General features: G+C 34.2%; 1 protein-coding gene across 6 annotated transcripts in view; it reads right to left on the bottom strand.

Annotated features, from left to right (window-relative positions):
* The window catches only part of GRIK2 (glutamate ionotropic receptor kainate type subunit 2), a 662,286-nt gene that overhangs the window by 357,824 nt on the left and 280,497 nt on the right, over window positions 1-23,965 (bottom strand). For all 6 annotated transcript variants that reach the window (XM_043592016.1, XM_043592013.1, XM_043592015.1 and 3 more), the window contains 3 exons: window positions 13,297-13,478; window positions 6,929-6,982; window positions 3,651-3,824 (listed from right to left, as the gene is read on the bottom strand). In XM_043592016.1, the coding sequence (XP_043447951.1) occupies window positions 3,651-3,824; window positions 6,929-6,982; window positions 13,297-13,478 (410 nt within the window). The remainder of the gene's footprint in view (window positions 1-3,650; window positions 3,825-6,928; window positions 6,983-13,296; window positions 13,479-23,965) is intronic.

Below are 23,965 nucleotides of genomic sequence, written 5' to 3'. Positions count from 1 at the left end.
TAAATAATCAGCAAAGAATGCACAATAGAGAAAGGTTTTTATAGTAAAGGCTCATGTCTGGGGAGAAGTCTAGCACGCTGACTGGATGGCAGTGTGTGGACATTGGGGGAAGTGTGAGAAAGGTGACATGAATTAAAAACAAACAAAAAACTCTAATGTGTGAAGGGTTGGACTTCCTTTTTCACATCCTCCTTGAAGAGATTGGGCTTGGATATACTGTGTGACTTGGTTTCTTGGTTGGGTTTGTAACAAATGAAGATAAAAATTTTACTGAGCTAATAACATTAATATCTTTATTATGATGACCCCAAACTATAGAAGAAACCACAACAGGATAAATGGTCTTGTATTCAATAATCATTTAGCAGATAAACACTTGACCCAAGGGTCAGTTAAGGTGCTAACTCAACCAGAAAAATTCTTATGAATCCAATTCATTGTTTCCATTTATAGCTCAACATGAAGGAAGAATTTGAAAGTCTAAGCACTATGATCTTACATACTGACAAATGACTGTGATACTGATAATAATAGGTCTTGCTCCAAGTACTAGGGACTTTGCTGATAATCTCATTTCTTTATGGTACCATAGGGAGAAAAAAAGAACAAGAGATATATAAACACTGCGATCTCATGAATTGACTGAAGGGAATGTTGCCAACACCACAATGCCAGGCTATAATTCTTTTCTTTTCTAACTAGACTCCTCTTAATTTCCTGACTTCATTCATGGTGGGAATAGCCTATTAATTTCTTTTTCTAAACATTTAATGAATGAGAAAATGCTTACAATATGATCTTTAATGAAAAAGAAAAATAATACTCATGCAAGGCATAAGAATACCATTTTTATGCAGACCTTATACTGGTTTTATTTGTATAATAATCATGCACTATTAAAATTAAGAATTAATTTTATATACCTAAAATATTTTACTTATTATATTTATACTACTATATAATGGTATATAATGAGAAGATTTTTAAAGATATTATCATTTTTCAAAGGGGAATTTTTAAAAAGTAATCAATCTGCATCCATTTTGGAAGACATCTTTATTTTAACGGCAAACTTCATGTCTACTTCCAAAATAGTTTCTGTTCCATGCTCTATGTATAAATATAATAAAATAAATAACTGGTCTACATTTTTAGATAAAAAATATTATTCAGAAAGCACTCACACAAGTAAATTTATCTTCAGCTCACTCATTTAAAAAATGTTTTCATTTTTAAATCTCAAGTGTTCTGGTGAAAACTTTGTAGTTTGAAGAAACTAAAAATATATAAATGATGGGGCAATCATCTCTTATATGTGAACATTTTTGATTCTGTCTTATTTAGTATGCCACCTGGAAATGACTATAGCAAAGGTAAAAGTGTTGGCATCGAATATTTGTCTAAAGACTTCAAAATCCGTGGTCTGTATACAATGTGCAGAGTTTTCAATTAAGTAGGCTAATTTTCTCATTTTCTTGCCAGTGCATTTTCATTCTATCACTTATCCACTCTTACCAAATCACCTGCCAATTCAGAAGGACAGAATTGAGGAGGCATGGACTCATGGCTAGAAACAAACAAACAAACAAATAAACAAACAAAAAACCCAGACCTGTATTCCTCCTAACACCCTTTTTGTTCCATCTTCTGAAGGTTAGTTCTCTCCAAGAGACCTTGCCTTACTGGATGACAAGAAATTAATACATATTCCTTTGTATTTATCTGTCTTTCAAGAGTCTCAATAAGTTACTTACAAGTTAGTACTTTGTTTCAGGGGATGGCATGTGGAGTCATATAGGGAATCATACAGAAATATAGAGAATACCTAAGTAAAACTGGGTAATTTTTCTGATTCTGATATATAGCAGAACACTAATCCTTGGGCATATTAGTATAAGTCAGAGTTAAATGTTAAGTAAAGTCTTAAAATTGCCATAATATCATTGATTTTTCCTAAAAATCATTCAAAAATGACTTTGAGTAACAATAAGATATCCATCGTGAAGTTAAAGATTGACAAAGTTAGCTAAAAACCATATGTGGGAAAAAATATGTACATGATTAAAATGACAATTAAAAATATAGGACATATTTTAGTTTAAAAAATAACATTGTCTTGTTAAGTTCCAAAAGTTCAATTCAACATCTTCAAACTGAGAATAAAGCATAATATTTGTAATTTTTTTAGGTTGTATTTTATTTTTAATCTGGATATACTTTAGAGAAAAAAATATATTCATTTTAAAGTTATTTAGATATTTTCCTCCCAATAAAGTTTCTCAAATATATCTTAGGTTAATACCAAAATATTAGAATAAGTCAACTATTTCCATTTTTATGTAAAAGAGTGATATTCCCCTTATATTATTTCTTTAAAAGTTATTATGAATATGAGATATTTTCAAATTCTACGAGGTTGTTTTTCTCAAAAAAACAAAAATCTTCTTTTAAGGAAAAAATAATCAAATTTTTACCTTTATTTTGCTACAACGTTAAAAACACCTTGAACCCCTATTGAAGCAATTAATGGAAAGTTATAATCATAATAGAAAAATTCCACCCATCAGGATAGAGAATGTTATGCTTATAAAATTTCCATTTAGGCTGACACTTAATGAAAGCAGGTTGTAATGACTTAGGAAATGTACAGATTGCCACGGTGTTTAGCGGTTTCCTAAATTGTAGCAATTATTTGGTCTACAGAAAACAGATTTAATGAAAATGTATCAGACATTTATAATTTGTTTAAATAGAATAGTATAAAAGTAGTATAGTATAAATCTACCTGGTTTTATAAGGTAGCCAGTACTTATAGTTGGCTATTGAGCACTTGAAATGTCACTGGTCTGAATTAATATGTATGGTGTCAGATACACAACAATTTTCAAAGACTTAGTAGCAAAAAGAAAATGAAAAACATCTGCCATAATTTTTATACTGATTACCTGTTCAAATAATAGTATTTTTTAATACAATCAGTTAAATGACATAAATTAATAACATTGATTTTTACTTGGGTTTTTTTTGTGTGTTTTTTTTAACATAGCTATCAGAAAATGTTAAATTATATTTGTGCCTTGCCTTAGATTTTCACTGACAGCAGTGGTATAAATAGCTAAACTTCTAGAAGAATGTACCCTTCTTTACAGTTTATGTATAAATCCAGTTTCTAGGTGTAATCAAGGACTTGAAAATGATAAGTGTGATTATTGGTTGGTCTTGAGCCATAAAGAGTGAATAACTCAAAGGATATTTTTTGTGTGATGTAGGTCATCTATATGATATCAGAAACCAACAGGATGAAGAATAATCATGTATGGGTAGTTAAGATCAAAGGATAACTATTAGGTTAACATCTTCTTCTCAGTCTCCAATTTATCCTATACATGGCATCCATTAATCTTAGAGATATCTCTACATTGCAGGTATTCTAACTATAGTTGTAATGTCTTTTTAGACACTTGTATATATGTACAAATTTACCATATAAAATTAATTTAGAAAATCATAATAGAATTATTTGCAATAGTAGCTCGGATATCATGCCTTTGATGTCAAACAATTAAACCCAAGTTTGTATGCAGAAGATTTAAAGATTTATACAATATCACTTAAAACACACAAACTGATCTTTAAGTGGGAATTCATACCGTCATAAATCCATCCAGCAAACCTGAATCGGGTTTCGGAGGTGCCTGCAACCGTTCCATTGACCACTTTTCAATGATGGAGGAGACTTGTGTATTTTCTGTATTTAATATTCTGAACCCTGTCATGTTAACACCACTGTATCGGTAGGGCTCTACATCAAGAGCAAAGAGGTCCTGAAAGACAAATTTCTTTGTGTTATTGTCAACAGAGTATATTCACAAACATGTATAATTAAAATAGTCAATTATTTTTACTTCCCTTAGAATAGCTAACATGATTGTTTCTCAAATGATGTTAACCATCACAAATCACCGAGATTCAAATAGGTTATTCATGCTTTGTCAATGCAAATGTATATATTCTAGATAAATATGTATGTATATATCATATTCTAATTCCACCAGTGAAACAACAGGCTTTTCTAAAACCTGCATTTAAGATTTGCATAAGCTTCCTTCTCCACGTTAAGGATAGATTGCCCTTAAATATTTTGCATAAACATTTTATTTTTAACTGACTCGATTTTTTTTCTATGCTCTTCTTCCTTGACTGGTGACTGGCACTTTTTTTGTTTTTGTTTTTTGTTTATTTGTTTTTTAAGAAACAGTTCATGATATATGGCTTCTAACAAAAAATATATTAAAGCTGAGAGAAAAAGTTAACAAAACTGGCTTTTTTGGTTGTGGAACCCTGGCAGTTCCTTTGTTTTATACTCTACCCAACAAGTTCACCGTAAGGAACACTTTAGATTTGGCTGCCATTTCCAGATGGTAGTGAATGTTCTGGCTTTGCCATTTCATTTTCCCAGGAGAGAGGGGCCAAAGCATCCACAAAATAGGCCACAAAATAGGATTAAAATTTAGTGGAGAGCAGCTGATATTGGTCTGAACTGTGCTCTGTGCTGTGAAAAATATAAGGGATTTTTAGGTTTTTATTTTTCAACATTTGCAATCTAGCCAAGGACACACACACACACATGCGCACACACACACACACACACACACACACACACACACACGGGGGCAAAAGAGTAGAAGTGATAAGTGCAAGGAGTCAGAAGCAAGATGGGTAACTTTCCATTTTTATAGTCAAAAATAACTTCATAGAACAGATGGGATCTAAGCTGCCATTAAAGAATGGCCAGGCTCTTGGTAGGCAAAAGGGAAACAGATGTCATTCAAAGTGTCAGTAAAGGCACAAAAATTAGAAAACATAAAACCTATTAAGGAGACTGATCTAGATCAGTTTTTCTATAAAACAGAATTCATGAAGGAAAATAGCAACAACAGAAAATAGGAATGTTAGATTAAAATTAAATTAAAAAATGGCCTTCAATTATAGGCTAATGATTTCTATAATCCTAAATGTGCTTTTTCTTTTTTTTTAATTTATTTTTCCTTATTAAGGGATACTTTTGATTCCTCTAAAATCTTATGATTATGGTGGAACTTAGTTGTAACTGCATTGAAATAAAATTTGCTAATGAGTAAAGCCTTCCAATCCCTCTCCTGCAGCCTATCATTAAGTTTCTTACAGGCTGCAAAAAATAGCCTGGTGGGAAGTAATATAGAGATACAGCACAGTTAACCATAGTATTTGCAAGTAAAATACAAACCACTGTGTGAAGAAGCTCTATTGGAGGAGAGTTGTTTTTATAGGAAGCTATTGTGATGAACTACACTTTAGTAATTTGGTCTGATAGCTTCAAGAGTCCTAAAACCAAGGAGACCAAATTGAAGACTTTTGAGTTAACAGAAAGCATTGGTTAAACTGGTCATTGTGGGAATGGAGACACAAACTAGAGATAGTATGGAGGAAAAAACAGTAGAACTTTGTTGGTGATATAGGATTCAGACAATGGAAGCTTTGAAGGCAGTCAGAAGAGGTGTCAATTTAGAGAACAATACATTAAGGTTTAAATTATTTGAGATTATCTTAATGTGACAACAGACTTGTTCTGTAATGTAGCAAAATACAATTCAGGACTCTTACAAATGGACATTGAGATTTCATTTCATCAAAGGTAATAATTGAAGTTCTTACATGCATACTAGTTCTGAAGAAAATAATTAAAGAGGAAAAAGGAAAATAGGATAAAGTCTCAAACTTGGAGATACTCTCAAATTTTGGTGATAGGCAATAAAGGAGCATAGAATATGCCACCCCCAAATATGCCACTTTGCATGTGGATTACTGTGGTCTGAAGGCAACCAAGACCCAGTAGATTCAGGAAAACTTTTATGTCTGTTTTAACTATCTTAAAGAATTTACATAGTGGTTCTGTACCAGAAAAAAAAAAAAGAAAAAAAAAACTATTAATAGAGATAACTTTTTTTTTTTTATCTAAAAGATCTATCTGTATAGCAGGGTAAACTTCTAATTACCAAGTATCTGCTCTTTCTATCAGTCTGTGAATTACCTTCCTCCCATTTGAAGCCCCAGGCTCTCATCCCATTCCTTAGTTCAATTACCTGACCTGACCTTGAGTCTCATATCTTTGGGGCTCCTGATGTATGAAATTAAATTTGTTTTTTTTCTCCTGTTAATCTGTTTTATGTCAATTTAATTATTAGACCAGGCAAAGAACCTAGAAGGGAAGGAGGACACATTTTCCACCCCTACAGCAGGAAAGAATTAGTGACAGAGACAGTCATTTCACAGAGGAAGGAAAATCAGGATAACATATTAATAAAGATATAGAACCAAGAGTAAGTAGATTTGATAAAAGAGTGAGGTCAGAGTTTCATGCATAGTAAGGAAGAACTGTGTGGTGGGTGTGTAAAAACAAAATATGAAGGTAACATTCAATTTGATAATTGCAAATTAAATCATAGTGACTTTAAAAAATCCAACTAAAAATAGGCATAAACAGGACCGAAAATTTAATCTACTAAAAGGTGTTTCAATAAATCTGGTTTTTGTAAAGTAAATAGAACTGAGATAACAACATAAAAATTTGTGCTTTTCTAAAATACTGATTTCTTAACAAATTAATTTTGAAATCTATAATGTTCTAGAAGTCCTCTAAAGCAATATATAAATAAGATATAATATTTTGAATTGATATCTGAAATAAAATTATTTCAAAATCATCAGCTTCCCACCAAGAATTATTTGTTCCCAGTGATGATTCATTCCTCCTGTGTTTTATCAAAAAAAAAAAATAAGCTACAAAAGTGCCAGTCATTACTGCTCACTCAAAAACCCATTTTCCATCCTGAAAAGTTGTAGCAATAAAATTTACAGCATTATCTTTATGCTTTAATAAATTACTTACCAGAGTGGTAAAGATATAATGATAGTATTCTGTCATCATTCCCATAGCTAATGCCTACGAAGTAAAAAATAAAAATATTAATATTGAAGGTATACATCATATGAAATATGTCAATAGGAGAACAAAATAGTAGGGTACAATGAAGAATTAGGCTATAATATTCAGATTACATTAAAACTGGATCAACCTAAATCTTTTCTCCATAGTTAAGGAAGATTAGTGGTTACTGAAGGAATTTCCGAACCAGTTCTCTCCATAGAAAGCTATTAGCTAAAAGTTTGCAATTGTAAAGCTTATGGCTTTACATATTAAAGGAGACATTAAATTTGAAACAAACCTGAAATTAGCACATTTTAGTTCATTATATTTGTAATGTCTCCACTACAAATATCCTAAGGAGGAACACAATTTTATTTTGATGAACACTATTACTCAATTAGGAAAAAAATTGTGGCAAAGGCAATGCCAATATGATTTTTAAAGTACTTTGGAGACTTTCCTTAGCATTAATGAAGCAACTGTAAATCACCACTATTCTTCAAAAAGTACAGATAAAAAAAATGTTTTTTTTTTCTTTTACTAACAGACCAGTTGCAAATTACTATTTCATTTCATACTTCTATGGTCCTTGTCAATTTTATTTATTTATTTATTTATTTATTTATTTAGCATTTATTTATTTTTGAGAAACAGAGTGAGACAAAGTGTGAGCGGGGGAGGGTCAGAGAGCAAAGGAGACACAGAATCTGAAGCAGGCTCCAGGCTCTGAGCAAGTGGTCAGCACAGAGCCTGATGCGGGGCTCAAACCCAGGAGCTATGAGATCATGAACCGAAGTCAGATGCTCAACTGACTGAGCCACCCAGGTGCCCCAGTCCTTGTCAATTTTAGATTATCAATCTTAAAATAAGGACTTTGGGTTAGAACTTTCAGACATGTCAATTTCTCCTTTGAAAAGGAGAACACTTTTTGAAATAGCTGTTTATCAATGAACAGTAGTTGGTGAATGTAATTGAAAAATGATGCATTTTTGAGTTGAATGAAGAGCTTTTAGAAACAAGTATCCTCAGGTGCATGTAATACTTTCCATAAAATACTAACGGCACATATTCATTTGCTGAGTAGCTGTCTCAGTTACACCCTGGGTATTCTGTGCTTATAGATAGGTGTTAACTAGTTAGTTAAAATGAAATTTGTATATTAGAAGTAAGCTATTCAGTTAAGAAAGAATAGATTTTGTGAAAATTTTGGAACATACAAAATACACTTTTTTAAAAGGGAGAAACATTTGTTAATGAAAGGCGGCATCAAAAACTGAGCAAAGGAAAGGACTTTAGATATGTGATATTGTGATTTATAATAAGAATACATATTTGGTCATCATTTGTGAACTCCCCCCTGCTCAACCACACACACATAATGGAACTAGGTGTACAATACTTAGGAACCAAATTATCAAATAATATTTCCTGAATGAATAAAGACTGTATGAACCAATAATGCTCTGATGAAGTGTGAATCTTAATGAAAGTAAGAGAAAATGTATCTTACTAAAGGTTTATAAGATCATCTTCGTAGAAGGTATTCACTATTCCTGATGGATATGCACAAAAGATTTCTCAACTCCAGAACTATATAATGACAGCTCAACATTATCCTTGTCTATAGTTTTTACTTATCAACTCAACAGGTACAGAAAAATGGATAAAGATAATTGAAAGAAACAGTGCTTCAGATGTACAACTATAAATAGCATATAATGCCCAAAATGTGTTAGGCACTCTTCTAAGGACATTGCACATTTTAATCAATTTAAGTCTTGTAGAGGCTGAAAGCAAGCAGACTCAAGATAGGCCACTTTGGCGTGAAGATTATTTTGAGCTGAAGGCAAATGAAACCCTGCAGACACAAGAGAAACTTTTGCCCCTTCCTTAACAACATAGAAAAATCTAAATTGGGACTCTTTCCTAGAATAAGGGTTATTATCAGAGATAAATATTATATGAGTGATAGACAAACATCTAATTATCAAACATCTGCTCTTCTTACTGCCCTGTGAATTGCATCCTTTTCCTCAAAAGTCCCCCTTCTCCTTAGTTCAGCATAATCTATATATCTCATTTTGTCCAACTTATTTTGGAATTGCCACGTCTGTGTGGATTCACTGTATTAAATTTGCTTCTCTCCTGTTAATCTCTCTTATGTCAATTTGATTCTTAGTCCAGCTAGAAGGACCCCTGAAGGGGGAGAAATTCTTGCTTCCTGATAGCCTCATTAAAAACCTTATGAGGTAGGTCCTATTATTATACTTATTTTATAAGTGAGGAAAGTACAAAATAATAACAATGAATAAATTGGCCAAAAAAACTGAGATAGTGAGTAAACATGAATTGTAGGTCTCTAATTCTTGGATTTTGGATACAAGGCATTTTATAAAATGGTATATTTTATGTTCCCAAAGAATGTAGATCCATTGTAGGATCTATGTAATCTAAACTTTTTGCCTGTTTTCATCTTGATATTTTGAAAACCTCATCTCAAGCCAGTATTGAAAATTGTGTTTTGTAGGTAGGGATGGAAGGGATTAAGGAGATGATGGTGGGGAGAGTGGTTTGCTTCGGACATGGGTGTTCTGAACCAGCCACATCTTCCTTTATCACTGTGAGAAGAAATCTGTAGGGGATGACTGAGGACTGTTTATGCCTTTCATTGACCTTCCTTCAGCCTTTGATTCTGAAAATAAGAATCAATTATGGACTATGATGTGTGATCTAAATAGAGAAGGTTAGTTATTTTTGATTGAGTACCTACACTGTAACATTAACCAAAAAAAAAAAAAAAGACAACAGGGTATCTTTCTTGAAAGATAAGTTAATAATTTCCAGTGGAATTAAAAAAAGAACTTTATGAGGCCACTTTTAGACAACAGGCTTGAGGAATGGAAACTTGATCAAGGCAAAGGGGCTCACAGCGACCACCCGGCTGATACAGATAGGCTTTTCAGGCAATCCGCCTCAACATATCCACAGTCTCTAACTAACCAACAGGCTACTTACAACTAGGCACAGGTTCCAAAAAGGAAAATTCCAGGTAGCCATACCTCCTCACCTTCCCTCTTTACAGACAGCCCCCACCTATTTCCTCTTGCCAGACAGCCTCTCCTTTGCTGTCCTGCCTCCCACTTCCTCATGGTATATTGAATAAACTTCTATCTCTTTTGTTCTGCTTCAGGTGAATTCTTTTCACTGCCTGCACCACTGGCTTCCACCCATGGCCCCACATTTGGAGACCCCATTCAATCGGGAGAGATACCTACCACATTTAGACACCACAAACTTGTTCTGGATGTTTTTTAAATTATAACACTTACGTCTTGCCAATGTTTTTTTCTCTTTTTTCATTATTTTTTCAATGTTTATTTATTTTTGAGAGAGAGAAAGAGGAAGAGAGAACAAGCCGGGAGGGACAGGGAGAGGTGAGGTGGGGGGAAACAGAAGATCTGAAGTGGGCTCCACACTGACAGCAGAGAGAGAGATGTAGGGTTTGAACTCATGAACTGTGAGATCATGACCCGAGCTGAGGTCAGATGCTCAACCAACTAAACCACCCAGGCACCCTTGCCACTATTTTTGAATGAACTGGATGGACCGTTCAAACCACATTAATAAGAATAAAATTAATATCTCTTTATGTACAAATAAATGAGAGTGGCCACAATAGAAAAATTGGTTGTACTGTATTATCCTTCCTGGAAAGAAATGCCACAGATTTTCCAAAATCAAAATATCAGAAATCCCCAACATTTAACTAGAGTAGTGCTAACAATGCCATTTGACAAATTAACACTTCTAGGCATATAATATGCAATCGGTTTATCCTTCAGGTTGTATCCAGAAGTTACATCACTCAAAGTTAACAATTGAAGAGGTGGGCTTTAGACATATTTCTTAAAATTTAATTTAATTTTACTTCTTGATGCCGTGGAAGTTTATTTGCATCTGCTTTCACATTTTTCCAGCCTAAAATTTTTCACAGTCTCTAATCTAGACTTTCAAGGTCTTGATTAATACTTTTTCTCTGTAATAGAATGACCTTGTGAGGCTTAAATGCAGATCATCTTCGCCCTGCCATGGGGGATTCTCTTTGACAAATTTGGGTGGAGATGGAATCTTTTGTTATTAAGGCATGTATGCCAATTACTGCACTCAAATAGCCAGCTTCAAGCTTCAGTCCCTTTTAAAGCATTCAGGGAAGAAAACTTCAGGTTCACTTTTGCCCAATATTTAAGAAAGGCTCACTTAGTTAAAATAAATAAAACAATGAAACAAATAGGGCTAACTTGATAAACCTATCCATATTTCTGGATACTCCTATTAGTGGTTCTTCGATTAAGACACACAAGGACAGCCCAGCCCATCTATGCCTGCTCTCCAACTCCTATACCATTTCTTTGTACTTCTGTCTTTAACCAATGTTGAGAAATCTCCAAAAAATTTTATAAATCATGAAATAGAGTCCTATTAAATGTGTTGCTTCATTTATAAGGAAGCTATTTGCTTTCTTCTTGAATTCATTTCTAGAATAACTGATATCCAAATGTGGAACAAATACTCTCCAGGACAAGGTAAGGAAAAAACAAACATCATCCATGTGGTCTGTTAGTGTTACAGATTCTGAACATACACATTCTGTGTAGTAATGTTACTCTGATTTCATTTTAAGTCTCATATAATCATTTTACCTGTGCTGTGACTTTTCTACTAATCTTGCAAAGATTCTACTAATCTTGCTAAAATTATGTAACCTTTTCTGCTATATATATTTTAAATATTATCTTAATTCTGTTTTTATTTTACAAACAGAGCAGGTTACATATAAGAAACCAATGATAATGGATATATCAAATAGAAGGCAGAATGGCAATTCTATTATTAAAGTTGATAGCAAAATAAGTCAGTTAGTTACTCTAGAGACAAGACAACTGATCATTTATGTACTTGCTGGAAGCCTAGAGAAAGCCGACCAAAGCGCTGTCACTGACAAATCGTAAAATACTACTCACTCTGGGCATAAAGGAAAGGTCTCCTTTCCAAGCCTGTAATTCTAAATGTGATCAAGAATTGTCTTTGGTATTACATGAAAAACAAATTCCTACTCTGCATTTCACTGATTATTCACTACCAAAAACAAAACAAAACAAAAAACAACAACAAGCAAAGACACACCCAAATCTCATATGCTTTACTACCCAAATATAACACTAGAGCAATTTTCCAAATCCAATTAAATATTTTATTGCAGTGAAACCAACATTCATATTGGAAGATTGGACAACCATCTGCTTAATAAACTAACCATGTTATAACAGGCATTTACAATTGATAGTTATATTTTATGGGATATAATTTGACATCTGAATCTGCATAACTCTCCAATAGTGATATTTTATCTTATACGTGAGAGGTTTCAGGACAGTTGACTAATCCCAAGCCACTGTGATATCAGCCAGTGTCTTTACAAGAGCTTAAAAAACAAAGTACAAAGACTTGAATCCAAATCTAGACTTTACTACATAGTAAATATATGGGCTCATACCAGCCATTTAATGCCCAACATCAGTCTCTTTTCTCGTCTGTAATATAGGGGAGAATAATAATTGCTGTTTTCCAGTATACTGTTAGGTTGGAATAGTACAAAAGTAACACTAAAAGGTTTTACTGCTATAAATTATTTCGTTTGATTGATTTTAGTATTAACTTTTGAGTTAGCAATGCTTTATTCTGGAATGAATACTTAACATCACTAGGCGAGATATTAATCCCTCTATCAGTTCCTTGCTGGTGGGCGCTGAGAAAGTTATTCAATCTTTCCAAGACTCAGTTTCTTCATCTGTGAGGTGGAGATAGTCTCTACTTCATGTGGTCATTGTGCTGATTAAATAAGTGATGTGCAAGGGATCTCCTAGAAGATGCCAGCTAAATAGCAAATCTTTTTTTCTCTTTTTTCAACTGGTTGATTTTAACGGTTGAGCTGCTCAATCATTGACTGTCAGTTTATTCCTTCCTTTCATTACAAACAAATATCTATCATAATAACCAGCATTCACATTAACAAACAGCATTGTAGCCATTTGAAAAAACCTCAGAACTTCAAACAATGTGTTTTAAAGATCATCAGTATTTACATTACTTTTTCTTAAAGACAATTAATTAAAAGCAAATGTCAGATTTTTCTATCAGAAAATTACATCAAGGTGACTTCTATGGCTCATTTTAACTATGTGACAATAACACTTTGCTTAAAAAAAAAGGCCATGCTTTAAATGCAAATTCAATAAAGAAACCAAGAATTTAAGTAAATTAAAGATTACCTGTTTCAAAATGCCTGCTGCCATTTCATGGCTACAGTCAAAGATTACATGGAACTCTTTGCCTCTTTTCATTTCCTTTAGTAAGGGTTTTGCATCCTTTGTATCGGCAGGTAGTTGACGGATTTTAAGCCGAAGATTGTACCGTGATGGAGCTTTGATGAGCTCCTGCAAACGAATGAGACCTTTAATGAAAAAGGGGGGAAAAAGAAGATTAGAGAAAAAACAGAGTAGGTCATAAAATCACAGAACATACTCACTACAATGCCTGATTTCCTTGACCATGTATATGTGCATTCATGGTGGGACCACTGAAATTCCTACTTCCTAACTCCAGATCCCATTAGTTTTGTTAGAATGATCATTTTTCAAATTCTTTAAGGTATTTTTCAAATTACGAAAGATATACATAAGTCGATGAAAATAATTTAAATAAATAAAAGGATATAGAGCAAAACAGTCTGTCTCCCTTTGTACCCCAATTCTGCTCCTACAAGGTTGTCACAGTTAACAGCTTACAATTATTTCTCCACACATTTTCTCTGCATTTCCACAGATACACATAGAGTTTTATTTTGTTTTGTTTTGCATTTTACATTAATAGTAGTTTGTGACTATGTCTTAAAGGTTGTTGTAAGTCGGTGACTATTGTTCCAGTTTGTCCACTTAACACTGTATTTTATAGTGGACATAATTTATGTTATTATTTTCCAGTGTTAGAAACTAGAGTTACTTTTTTGTTTTTGTTTACAACTAATTGTCTAGTAATTTGGTATATATGTAAGAGTAAAGTAACTTTCTTTAATAAAATAGACTCTAAGTAGTAGCCTGGACCATTATTAAATTACTTAAAGAAATAAAACATTTTTGTATTGTTTGTTAGATAGAACATTAACTCCAGAAATAAATATAACCACACACGGTATTAGTAAAGCAAATATTTTCCTAGAGAAATAGCTCCTGATTATGTTTCAAAGTATATCAAATTAATAGACACATGTTCAATAGGTCATAGAACTGTTAGGCATTTTTAAATAATAGAGACATACCATCAAATTTATTTTTTCATACAAACTTCAAGCAATGAAACGTCTTCAAGAACTCATATAAAAGACTCAACATGTTAAAAAGTGTGATAAGAAAAAAGGATCATCTACTTCTATTCTATCTTGGAATGATATGAAGCAATTTCTTCGTCTCCTCCTACTACTCTTCTTTCTTATTTACCTTTTTTTTCCCGTTTCATCTCTATATTTTTCTCCATTTCTATCTCCCTGAAGAACTACCTTCATAAATATTAGTATTGCAAACAATATATGTGAGTATGTGTGTGTGTGTGATTTTACCCTATTTAGAAATTGGAATAACAGGAATAAAAATATATCTTATTCTGAGTAAAAACAATCTGTGTATTAAAATAACACATGATACAGGGAGTAAAATCTAATTCTAGGAATCTTTTTCATTCAATTTTTAAATGAATAGGTCTTATACATGTAATGCTATACACATTTTAATACGTGTAACATAGTTAATAAAATTAACATAACTAGTTTTCAGTATTTTCATTCTCGAGTGAGACATACAATGTAAAAATATGTAAATTTACAAATATACCTAGTACCTCTTGCTTTTAAAATATTGTGCCATAAAATTTACTTCATTGTAAGTTATGAGAATTTTGCCATTTAAAATTCTACAAATAATTGTTGCATAAATTACACAACATACTACAATTATCTTATGTTGTTTTATAAATTTAGATGTACTAGCTATATTAAAATAAGTATTACATAGCTAATTTATATTCAATGTACTCATTAAACATAATACAATTCAGTCCAGAGAATTAATGTACATATAATGAGTAAAGATGTAAACTTGGGTTAAACAAAGGTAAAAACAAATATTTGAATTTATAACACCTGCTTAATTGTAGTAGTGTAACATTGGGCTTATAAAATCCTCCAGAACATGTATAAAAGGCTATATGTTTGTTTGCACACAGGAGTGCTCTGCAACTAAATTAGAACAAATTGTTAACAAATTGTTAAAGGGTAGTAGCATTAACTACTTTTATAAACAAACCAAAGTATAATTGTAGTAAGGCAATGGCTCCCATACTTTGGAAGGTATGACAGTAATCTATGAAGCTGGTTATAATATAAAAGCTGAATCAGAACCTTTAGAGGATAGGACTCATGCATGTACACTTTTAACAATCTTCCCAGGTGATTTTCCTGGTCATCAAAAAGTAAGACCAATTTCCAAACATAAGTGTGATTTCAGTGTCATATGTGAGTCACTCTTTGAAACACTTTGGCATAATGATATGATAGGATAATAACTATATTATATTAGCTAGCATCATAAAACAATAAAATAGTTCAAAGAATGAATTCCAACTTCATTAGGAAAAGTGAATCAGAAATCTGTACATACAACTGACTGTAGGAATGAGAGAAAGAAAAGAAGACATCATTCATTTACTCTTGCATCAAACAATTTTGTTAAATTTATTCAATTCTTACTATAGGTCAAGCATTGTTTTAGATATTGGCAGTACAATAAAAAATAAAATAGACAAATCTCCTACCCATACCATGTTAAAAATATATGAGGGGTGGGGGACAGGTAAATGTCATTAAGCAGGCAATTATAAATAAAAAGTGGCAAATAATACTTTGATGGGGAAAGTGCAATTATTGAAGAGGAATATATAGGAGAATCCTCTAATTCGGGATGAGAGTGCTTACAGAAATTACTCCAAGAGGGTGACATCTAAGTTACTACCTGACTAAAAAGAGTAAGAGTGGAAGGAATAGATAGAAGAAAAAACAGAACAAAACAGTTTTTATACTGGCAGGGGAGTGAGAGAGCATGAGCAAAGAATCTTAAGAAGCAAGGAAGAAGTGATGAAAGTTTAATTTAAGGGGGCATGAGGCTGCCTAAGAAGCCCATGCAAATTACTTTAGAGTTGAGGTCTTAAAGGTGGTGGAAAGTGCCCACTTGGAATCTGCATTTCAAAAGAACCACTCAGATTTTCAGTATGGATGACAGATCAAAAGAGCTAAAACTGGAGGAAGAAAGAGTTGGAAGACAGTTGGAATAATGCAGGCTAGAAAATGCAAAGATGTGTGTACAGGGCAAGATGGAGAAAGAAGTGGATGGACCAGAAAGAGATTTTTAAAAAAATACTGAGAGTACTTGGTGAGGGAGAGCACTGAGTCAGGGAAGTTTCCCAGATTTCTGGCTTGGACAACTAGGGGGAGAGAGTGCTTCCACTGAGCATGAGATCATGGGAGGATCAGGTCAACTGAGCGTTCAAAAGAAGGGGAGTGATCATCCATGTCAAGGGTTGCTAGTAACAAAGAAATAATAGTAAACACTTTAAGAAAGTGTTTATTAAATTTAACTAGAAGATAACTGATGACCTAGGCAAGGACAGTTCTACTAGGGAGGTGGGGGCAGATTATTGTGCCATTAGTAGGAGCAGGAGAGAGGTAAAAATAGACTCCCTCAAAATCATCTCCATGTATTTCCATAGTGTAGCTTAGTGCCCATCCTAATCACGTATAATATCCTTATAGGAAAGTATCAGTCCCTTCCTAATCCATCATCAGACTTGAGTTCAGTAACAGATTGATGGGACACTTTGGTTTCTACGTCTATTAAATGAGTTTTATCTAGATCAGCAGTTTTCAAAGTAAGGTCCACACATGTCTGTACTCTTTTGGGGGTTTTCCCTAAGGTCCAACTATTTTAACAATAATACATAATAATACTAAAGCTTTTTTCTTTCATTCTCTCCCAAATTGACAATGGAGACTTCCAGTAGAGGTTACGAGACACAGATGATGTCACAGCAGATTGAATAAGGAATCAGATATGAAAATCCCAGCTTCCTTCCACTAAGTCAAATATTAAAGAAACTTACAAAAATCTTACAAATGTTTTTAGAGATCTTTAATTATCCTTAAGAATGTAAGATGATTGGGGTGCCTGGGTGGCTCAGTCGGTTAAGCGTCCGACTTCGGCTCAGGAGCCTGCTTCAGATTCCATGTTTCCTTCTCTCTCTGCCCCTCCCCTGCTCATGCTCTGTCTCTCTCTGTCTCAAAAATAAATAAAACATTAAAAAAAAAAAGAATGTAAGATGATATAAAAACCAAAAAGTCAAAGAATTACTAATTGGATTATTTATAAATTTTTCCTAGCTCGGATTTTCTATTCTCATAAAATATATAAATGCAGAATGATCTAATAACACCTTTTGCTGAATAAGGAAAAAAAAGCTATCCTTGGCTTTACTTATCTTACAAGATCTTATGCAAGTCAAATATAAATTTGGGGAATTTAGTCTATCATAGTAGAAACAGCCTCTCAGTGCTGGTTGGATTCTTCGTTCAAAAATACACAATCTGGCGGCACCTGGGTGGCTCAGTCGGTTAAGCATCCAACTTTGGCTCAGGTCATGATCTCACGGTTCGTGGGTTCGAGCCCTGCATCAGGCTTGGTGCTGACAGCTCAGAGCCTGGAGCCTGCTTTGGATTCTGTGTCTCCTTCTCTCTCTACCCCTCCCCTGCTCACATTCTGTCTCTCTCTCTCAAAAATAAACATTAAAAAAATTTAAATATATATATATATATATATATATATATATATATGATCTGTATGACTTTGTGCAAGACATCATATCTCTTTCTGCTTTGCCTTCTTCTTCTCCATAACAGGGTAAAATCATATATGTACTAATTACAAAACACCAAAAAAGGAACTGTCACATATTAGACTCTCGAAAAGTAGCAGTTGTCAATGTTGTTATTTTGGCAAAGATTAGGAAGACTGTAGTAATTTTTTTTTAAAGTGCTGGTATTTAAATCTGTTCTTGGAAGTTATTTTGGCACTGATTTTGACTGAAAACCTAACAACATCAAAATTTTAATAAAAATTTTAAGAGATTAACTCATTACCCAAGAAAAAGAAGCTACATAGCTGGCTACAGATTTATCCAACAGCTTTGAATTGAAAAATCTCAAGTGACTAAAAAAATAGAAATTTTCTGAAGGATAAAAATCCACAAATAGTATTTGCAGAGTTCACCCTAAATATAAATCCTGGCAAGTATTTTCAAGTCTCTTAAGAGCTCATGTGGATGGTCCTTTGAGCCATCAGGTGCAATAAATGTTTACTTATTCTCTTCACACATATATATCCCTGCTGGCATTAATGTAACAGATTTCAGTTTGCTAGCTTCCCTAAGGAATAATATTGAAGAGCTAAAATAAAAATAAATAAAAAAATAAATAAAAACAACTGCTGCTAGTAGGAACTACCATCTCCTACTTAAGAATTAGACTGAAGTGTTCCTTTTATTCATTCAGTCAGCATATATTTTACTGCACATCTACTATGTGTAAAACATTGTTTCACGGGCAAATATAATGATTGCGATAACTGTATTTTTTTCAGTCTTGAACTGCATGAGATACATTTTTTTTAACACAGAAGTTATGTCTGTAAAGCTTTTTACATTCAGTTTTTTGGAATAAAAGTAGTTCAGGATTCCAATCAGAGGACAGAAATCTAGAGTTGTTTGAATACTGAAAGTAGAAACATGATTTTTAAATTTGGCTTTTCACCATCTCCAGCACCAGGTGCTTAGACTTCTTTCTTGCCTTCTAAGTCTTCATTGCTCTATCCTGTGACATTGTTTTTCCATTCTAGATCCTATGACTTCCCTTTATCTGGTAATTACATACAAATCTCTGGATTTTGTTATTTAGGACAACTTGGAAGAGTAAGAGAGAATTGACAAAAAGGAAGATGGATTCAAAATATCCAAAGAATGGATGTTTATCCACTTTATTTAATGAGTTGTTTAATGGCATCCTTGCAATTTAAAATACCTGGATGAGGTTTTTATCCAAAGGGAAATGGGTTTAAACAGCAGGAATGCTTACTTACAATACTGGGTATGCATTTTCCTCTGTGGATCTCTATTGATCTTCCTACTTCCCCCAATATTCCCCTGCAAATTATCATGTTCTAAAAACATTCCAATTTCAGGAAAGATTACCTTAATCAAATTCATCATATATTAAATACGTATGCTGTGTAAAATAAAACAGGAAAAAAAGTAAGCTTCTTAATATAATTGGGATGGTTTACATGTGGTAATTTCCTATGATTCTTTGGTCAAAATGGAGAAATAAAAAAGAACGCATTTCTGAGATGAAATAAAAGGATGAAATTTGTTTTGTTGAAAATGTGGTTAATACAAATAATTCTCAAACAACAATTTTCAGAAATGGAGCATACTTTAACAAATTTGGCATGCAGTGAAGTTATTTAATGAAAGAGTAGAATTATAACTCCTTAAAACAATCTTTTAATTAAAATGCCCTCTCTTTCCCTAATGTAATTAGTTGATGTAATGATAATAAAAGAGAAACAATCTGCACAGATGGGTTCCTGAAAATCTTCTAACAAAAAAGAGCACCACATTGCAATTATCCCTTTATTTTGGTAGATGAGTTACACTCTATTCTCTTTAATTTCTTCACTGAGTACATTTTTTTAACCTTTTTCTACTTTCAGATATTTTACAGTTGCTGAAATCAAGGTTTATCTTAAGCTAACAGGGGACAGAGGTCTGAGCTGCTCTTTTCAGAAGGTGCTATCAATTCAGCTTTTAAGGAGAAGCCAGAAGGAGCCATTTATGCACACTCCAGCTGGCACTTTCTTAAAGAGATCAATCACACTGCCTCTCTGCAGGCCCAGCCTCCCCCAGCCCCAGGAAGGGAGTCCCAAGTTTCCTCCTATACCCAGGTATCCACTTCAGCAGCCACACAAACTAGAGTTTTGCCACCTGGCTCACTCATCAGGACTATTTATCATTTCAGTTAATGTGGTCTTTGTGCAGGCCAGACCTCTCCCCTACCCTTCAAATGCATTGTGTAATAAACTATACAAGAATGACTCATCCACATTCAATGCTTCATCATCACCCCCTCCCTTTTTTTCAGTTGAGAAAAGAGAATTCGTTGAGAGGCCAAACATTTCAGGGAGTTATTTTTATTAGAATGTTGTATTTCTGCTACAGAGTGTTTTAAAGAAAACTAAATAAAATATCTATACCAGTTATGGAGTTTCCAATCTATGGTAATGCTTTAAATACACACAAGGGAGCTGATCATAATAAGAAAATCAAAAGTGGCTTAGAGAAGTAGATTGCCACTGAAAATAATTCTGTCTCCAAATTTTTGCCTGCCTTCCTCTCCATGGACATGAGGTAGATTTGTTCATCAGTACAGGGAAAATAGAAAATAAAGAAAATTGGGGTCTAGAAAAAAAAGGGAGAAGAGACAGGGAAGATGAAAAGAAACTTCCAAAGTGGTTTTCATCTTCTTAGAAGAGGGGGAGAAAGCTAGGGAGAGTAAAATTAGAGGGCTGGTCTCCTGGGAGGAAAATCTTCAAATCATAATAACCTTACAGAGAGGGAATGCCTTCTCTCTTTTTGAAATTTGCTGTATCTTTAAAGTATGCTAGAGTCTAATATATTCAAAACTCAAAACATATAAAAACACTTAGCTTGATATATTGGAAACCAAGTAGCAAATGAGTTTCAATTTACATGTCAAGGTCAATTGTCCCTGGCTAGCTGTAGCACTGTGTGAAAAATGTTTTTGAGACCAGTTTTGGGTTCAGAGGCATATTTCAGTTAAGGGATTTGAACCTGAGTGATGGGGTAGGCATAGTGGCCTACCAATAGTTATCCCTTTATTAAGGTCTCCTCATTATTTATTAGTGTCATCAAATCCTATCCATGATATTGTTTTATTGATGGCAAAGCCTTTTTACGCTTCAGAATGGAATATAATACAGTGCAGATGATACATTTCAGGCACCATGCTCTCTATATGAATGCAGGACCCAAAGTTCAACCCTGAACCAGGATGCATTCAAATAAGTAGAATCCAAACAGGAACGCAGACACTTACAGTCTCCTGAAGACATTTAAAAAGCATATACATTTATTGTCTAAAGCAACTTATTAAAATTCTATATTGTTTCTTCTTCTCAAACCCCCCCAAATTCTGAAAACTTGCTTTGACACATAACACACATGTATGTGTGCACACACAACCAGGCTCATGTGTATACACACACACACACACACTCACATACATGCACCTCTTCTGTTTCTATTTCCCTGGGAAATCTTATTTATCTCTGCGCTGACTTCTCCCCACAGGATAATCTGGCCATGATGTTTCTATTCTGCTCTGTTTCCATTTGGAAAGTCCATACCACACATGCTCACAATACTCATCTAGCAAAGCAAAAGCCTCCTCGAAAGACCTAAATGGGGAAGTAATAAACTGACAGAACCTGAAGAATCTTTAGCAGGTAAATCATGGAGAAAGGCTGAGACCTTTCAAACACATATGCAACCTTTTCATAAGCCATCATTTTATGCTGTATCATGATACCAAATTCCTGAACCATATTGTGGCATGGCAGTCTGCATTGATGCCACCTCATTAACTTTCTACCGAAATCACTACAGATGATATTTCAATTTTCCAAATTTTAGTTTTTTCATCTATAAAAATGTGACCATAATAATTAATACCATCCAGAAAAAAATCAAATGAGCTAATGCATATGAATCAGTACTGTGTCTGGCACATATTAAACCTTCTCACTGGTTTCTGGTAATTAATTTCTCTCCTGGAACTCCAAAATCACTGTGTGTGTGTGAGTGTGTGAACAGGCACTGTTTTTGTTTTTTTTTCCCCAGACTCTGGCTGCAATCTTATGAGTGCTCTCTATCAAAATCTCTTCACTTCAAGCATCTAAGTAAATCCTGCTTCCTGCTAGGAACCTAATTAATACTCCATCTATATGCCGATAACTCCCAAACTTATATCTCTTGCCAGACCTCTTCCTTGAACTCTAGAGTCCTAAATTCCCTTTCCTATTTGACAGTTGGGTAGTAAAAAATTAACCTTGCCAAAGAGAGGTCTGGCCTTTGTTATTGGCTCTCTAAGCCCTTGGACTGTCCTGCCTGATAAGAGTGTCTTTGGATAGTCTAACAATGTGATTTATGTTAGGGGCTTTGGGTTTTGAGGTGTCAGCTCAGCCTCTGGATGGGGCTAGAGACTACAGGTCAGCCAAGTGTGTGTTCAGCCATGTCTACATGACCGATCTCCAGTAAAAACTCTGGACATCCAATGCTCACATGAGCTTTCCTAGTTGGCAATACTCCATGCATACTGTCACTCACTGTGGCCTGAAAAAGTTAGCACTGTCCACAAGTCGAGTTGTTGGAGGAAGACAACTGCAATCTCTGAGGGTGGACCCTCTCCTGGACTCTGTCCCATGTGCTTCTTCTCTCAGCTGGCCTAAATCTGTATCCTTCTGATGCTATAAATTGTAACAAAGAGAATAACCACTTTCAGTCATTCTCTGAGCTGTTTTAGTGAATTACCAAACTTGATGGTGATATTGGGGACATTTGAAATTGCAATCGGTGTCAGAAGGGAAGGTGGTCTTGGAGTCTCCTGAATAATGCAGCATCTTTACTTTGTTATATAGTAAATAATATACAACATTCCAAAATTGGCTCTTCATGTCCTCAGCATCCAAAACTCCTCCTCCCTCAGTTTTCCCCACATAGTATAATGGCAACTCTTATCATTCCATTTACCCAGGCCCAAAACCTTGGTATTATCTTTGATCAGCTCTTGCTAGCATATCTTATATCCAAACTATTAGAAAATCTTTTCTACCAACTCTTATTGCTTCTAATACACTGAATTGAGCTATTATTATCTTGCAGATGGATTATTCTAAAAGCCTCCTGACTAGCACTGACCTTACACATTTTATGTCTGCATATATCTAGCAGCAATCCATAACCTATTAGGCTTATTTCATAAGTCTGGTGAGTACAGTGATCTGGAACTTTTAAGGTGGAACACAGGACAGTTTTAGTACAGGCCTGGATACTATGAGAGCAGTTAGGTGGAACTATGCTGAGTGGCCACTGAAAGATGGAGTCCTTAGGCTCAACTCAATTCCAAAGAATTCCAAAGCATCAGGCAGATTACAACAGTGGCTTATGATTCTCTAGGACAAGTAGAGGGAGACTCCTCTACCATGTGCTTGAGGCTGGGTCCAAGCTGCAAGACTAGCTCTACACCACCTCACAGGGCTCCTACCCGATAACAGCCTGCTTCAGAAAATGCACTGACCTGAGGTGTTACATGGAGGATACCTATGATCCCTGGAAGGCAGAGGCTGCCAGGCTGATTATTTCCCAAGTCAATACCAAAATATGTTGTCCCTGTTTCTTCTCTCATTGCTATGAGAAAAAGTAATTATGTCATTATTAGAAAGCAAAGAGTGCTTTTGACCATGCCAAGGGTAAAAGTCTTTGGCTGCTATTGCCTTGAGGTCTAAGTTCAATATGTGCTAAGGTCCATTTTCTATTTAGAATGCTTCCATTTATGAGGAGCCAAAAGAATTATCGGTGTATTTGTATTAGCTTACTGTTATGACAACTTACTTGCATCTGATTCACGAGAGGATAAGCACGTTAGTGACTGATTTCCAGCCATGGCAACTTAAGTGCTGTGCTTACTATAGGGGCACCACAGTCATGGTT

Source organism: Prionailurus bengalensis, chromosome B2 (genome assembly GCF_016509475.1).
Source record: "Prionailurus bengalensis isolate Pbe53 chromosome B2, Fcat_Pben_1.1_paternal_pri, whole genome shotgun sequence".
NCBI lineage: Eukaryota > Metazoa > Chordata > Mammalia > Carnivora > Felidae > Prionailurus > Prionailurus bengalensis.
The sequence above is the reverse complement of the archived record's forward strand: the minus strand, read 5'-3'. Positions and strand labels throughout refer to the sequence as shown.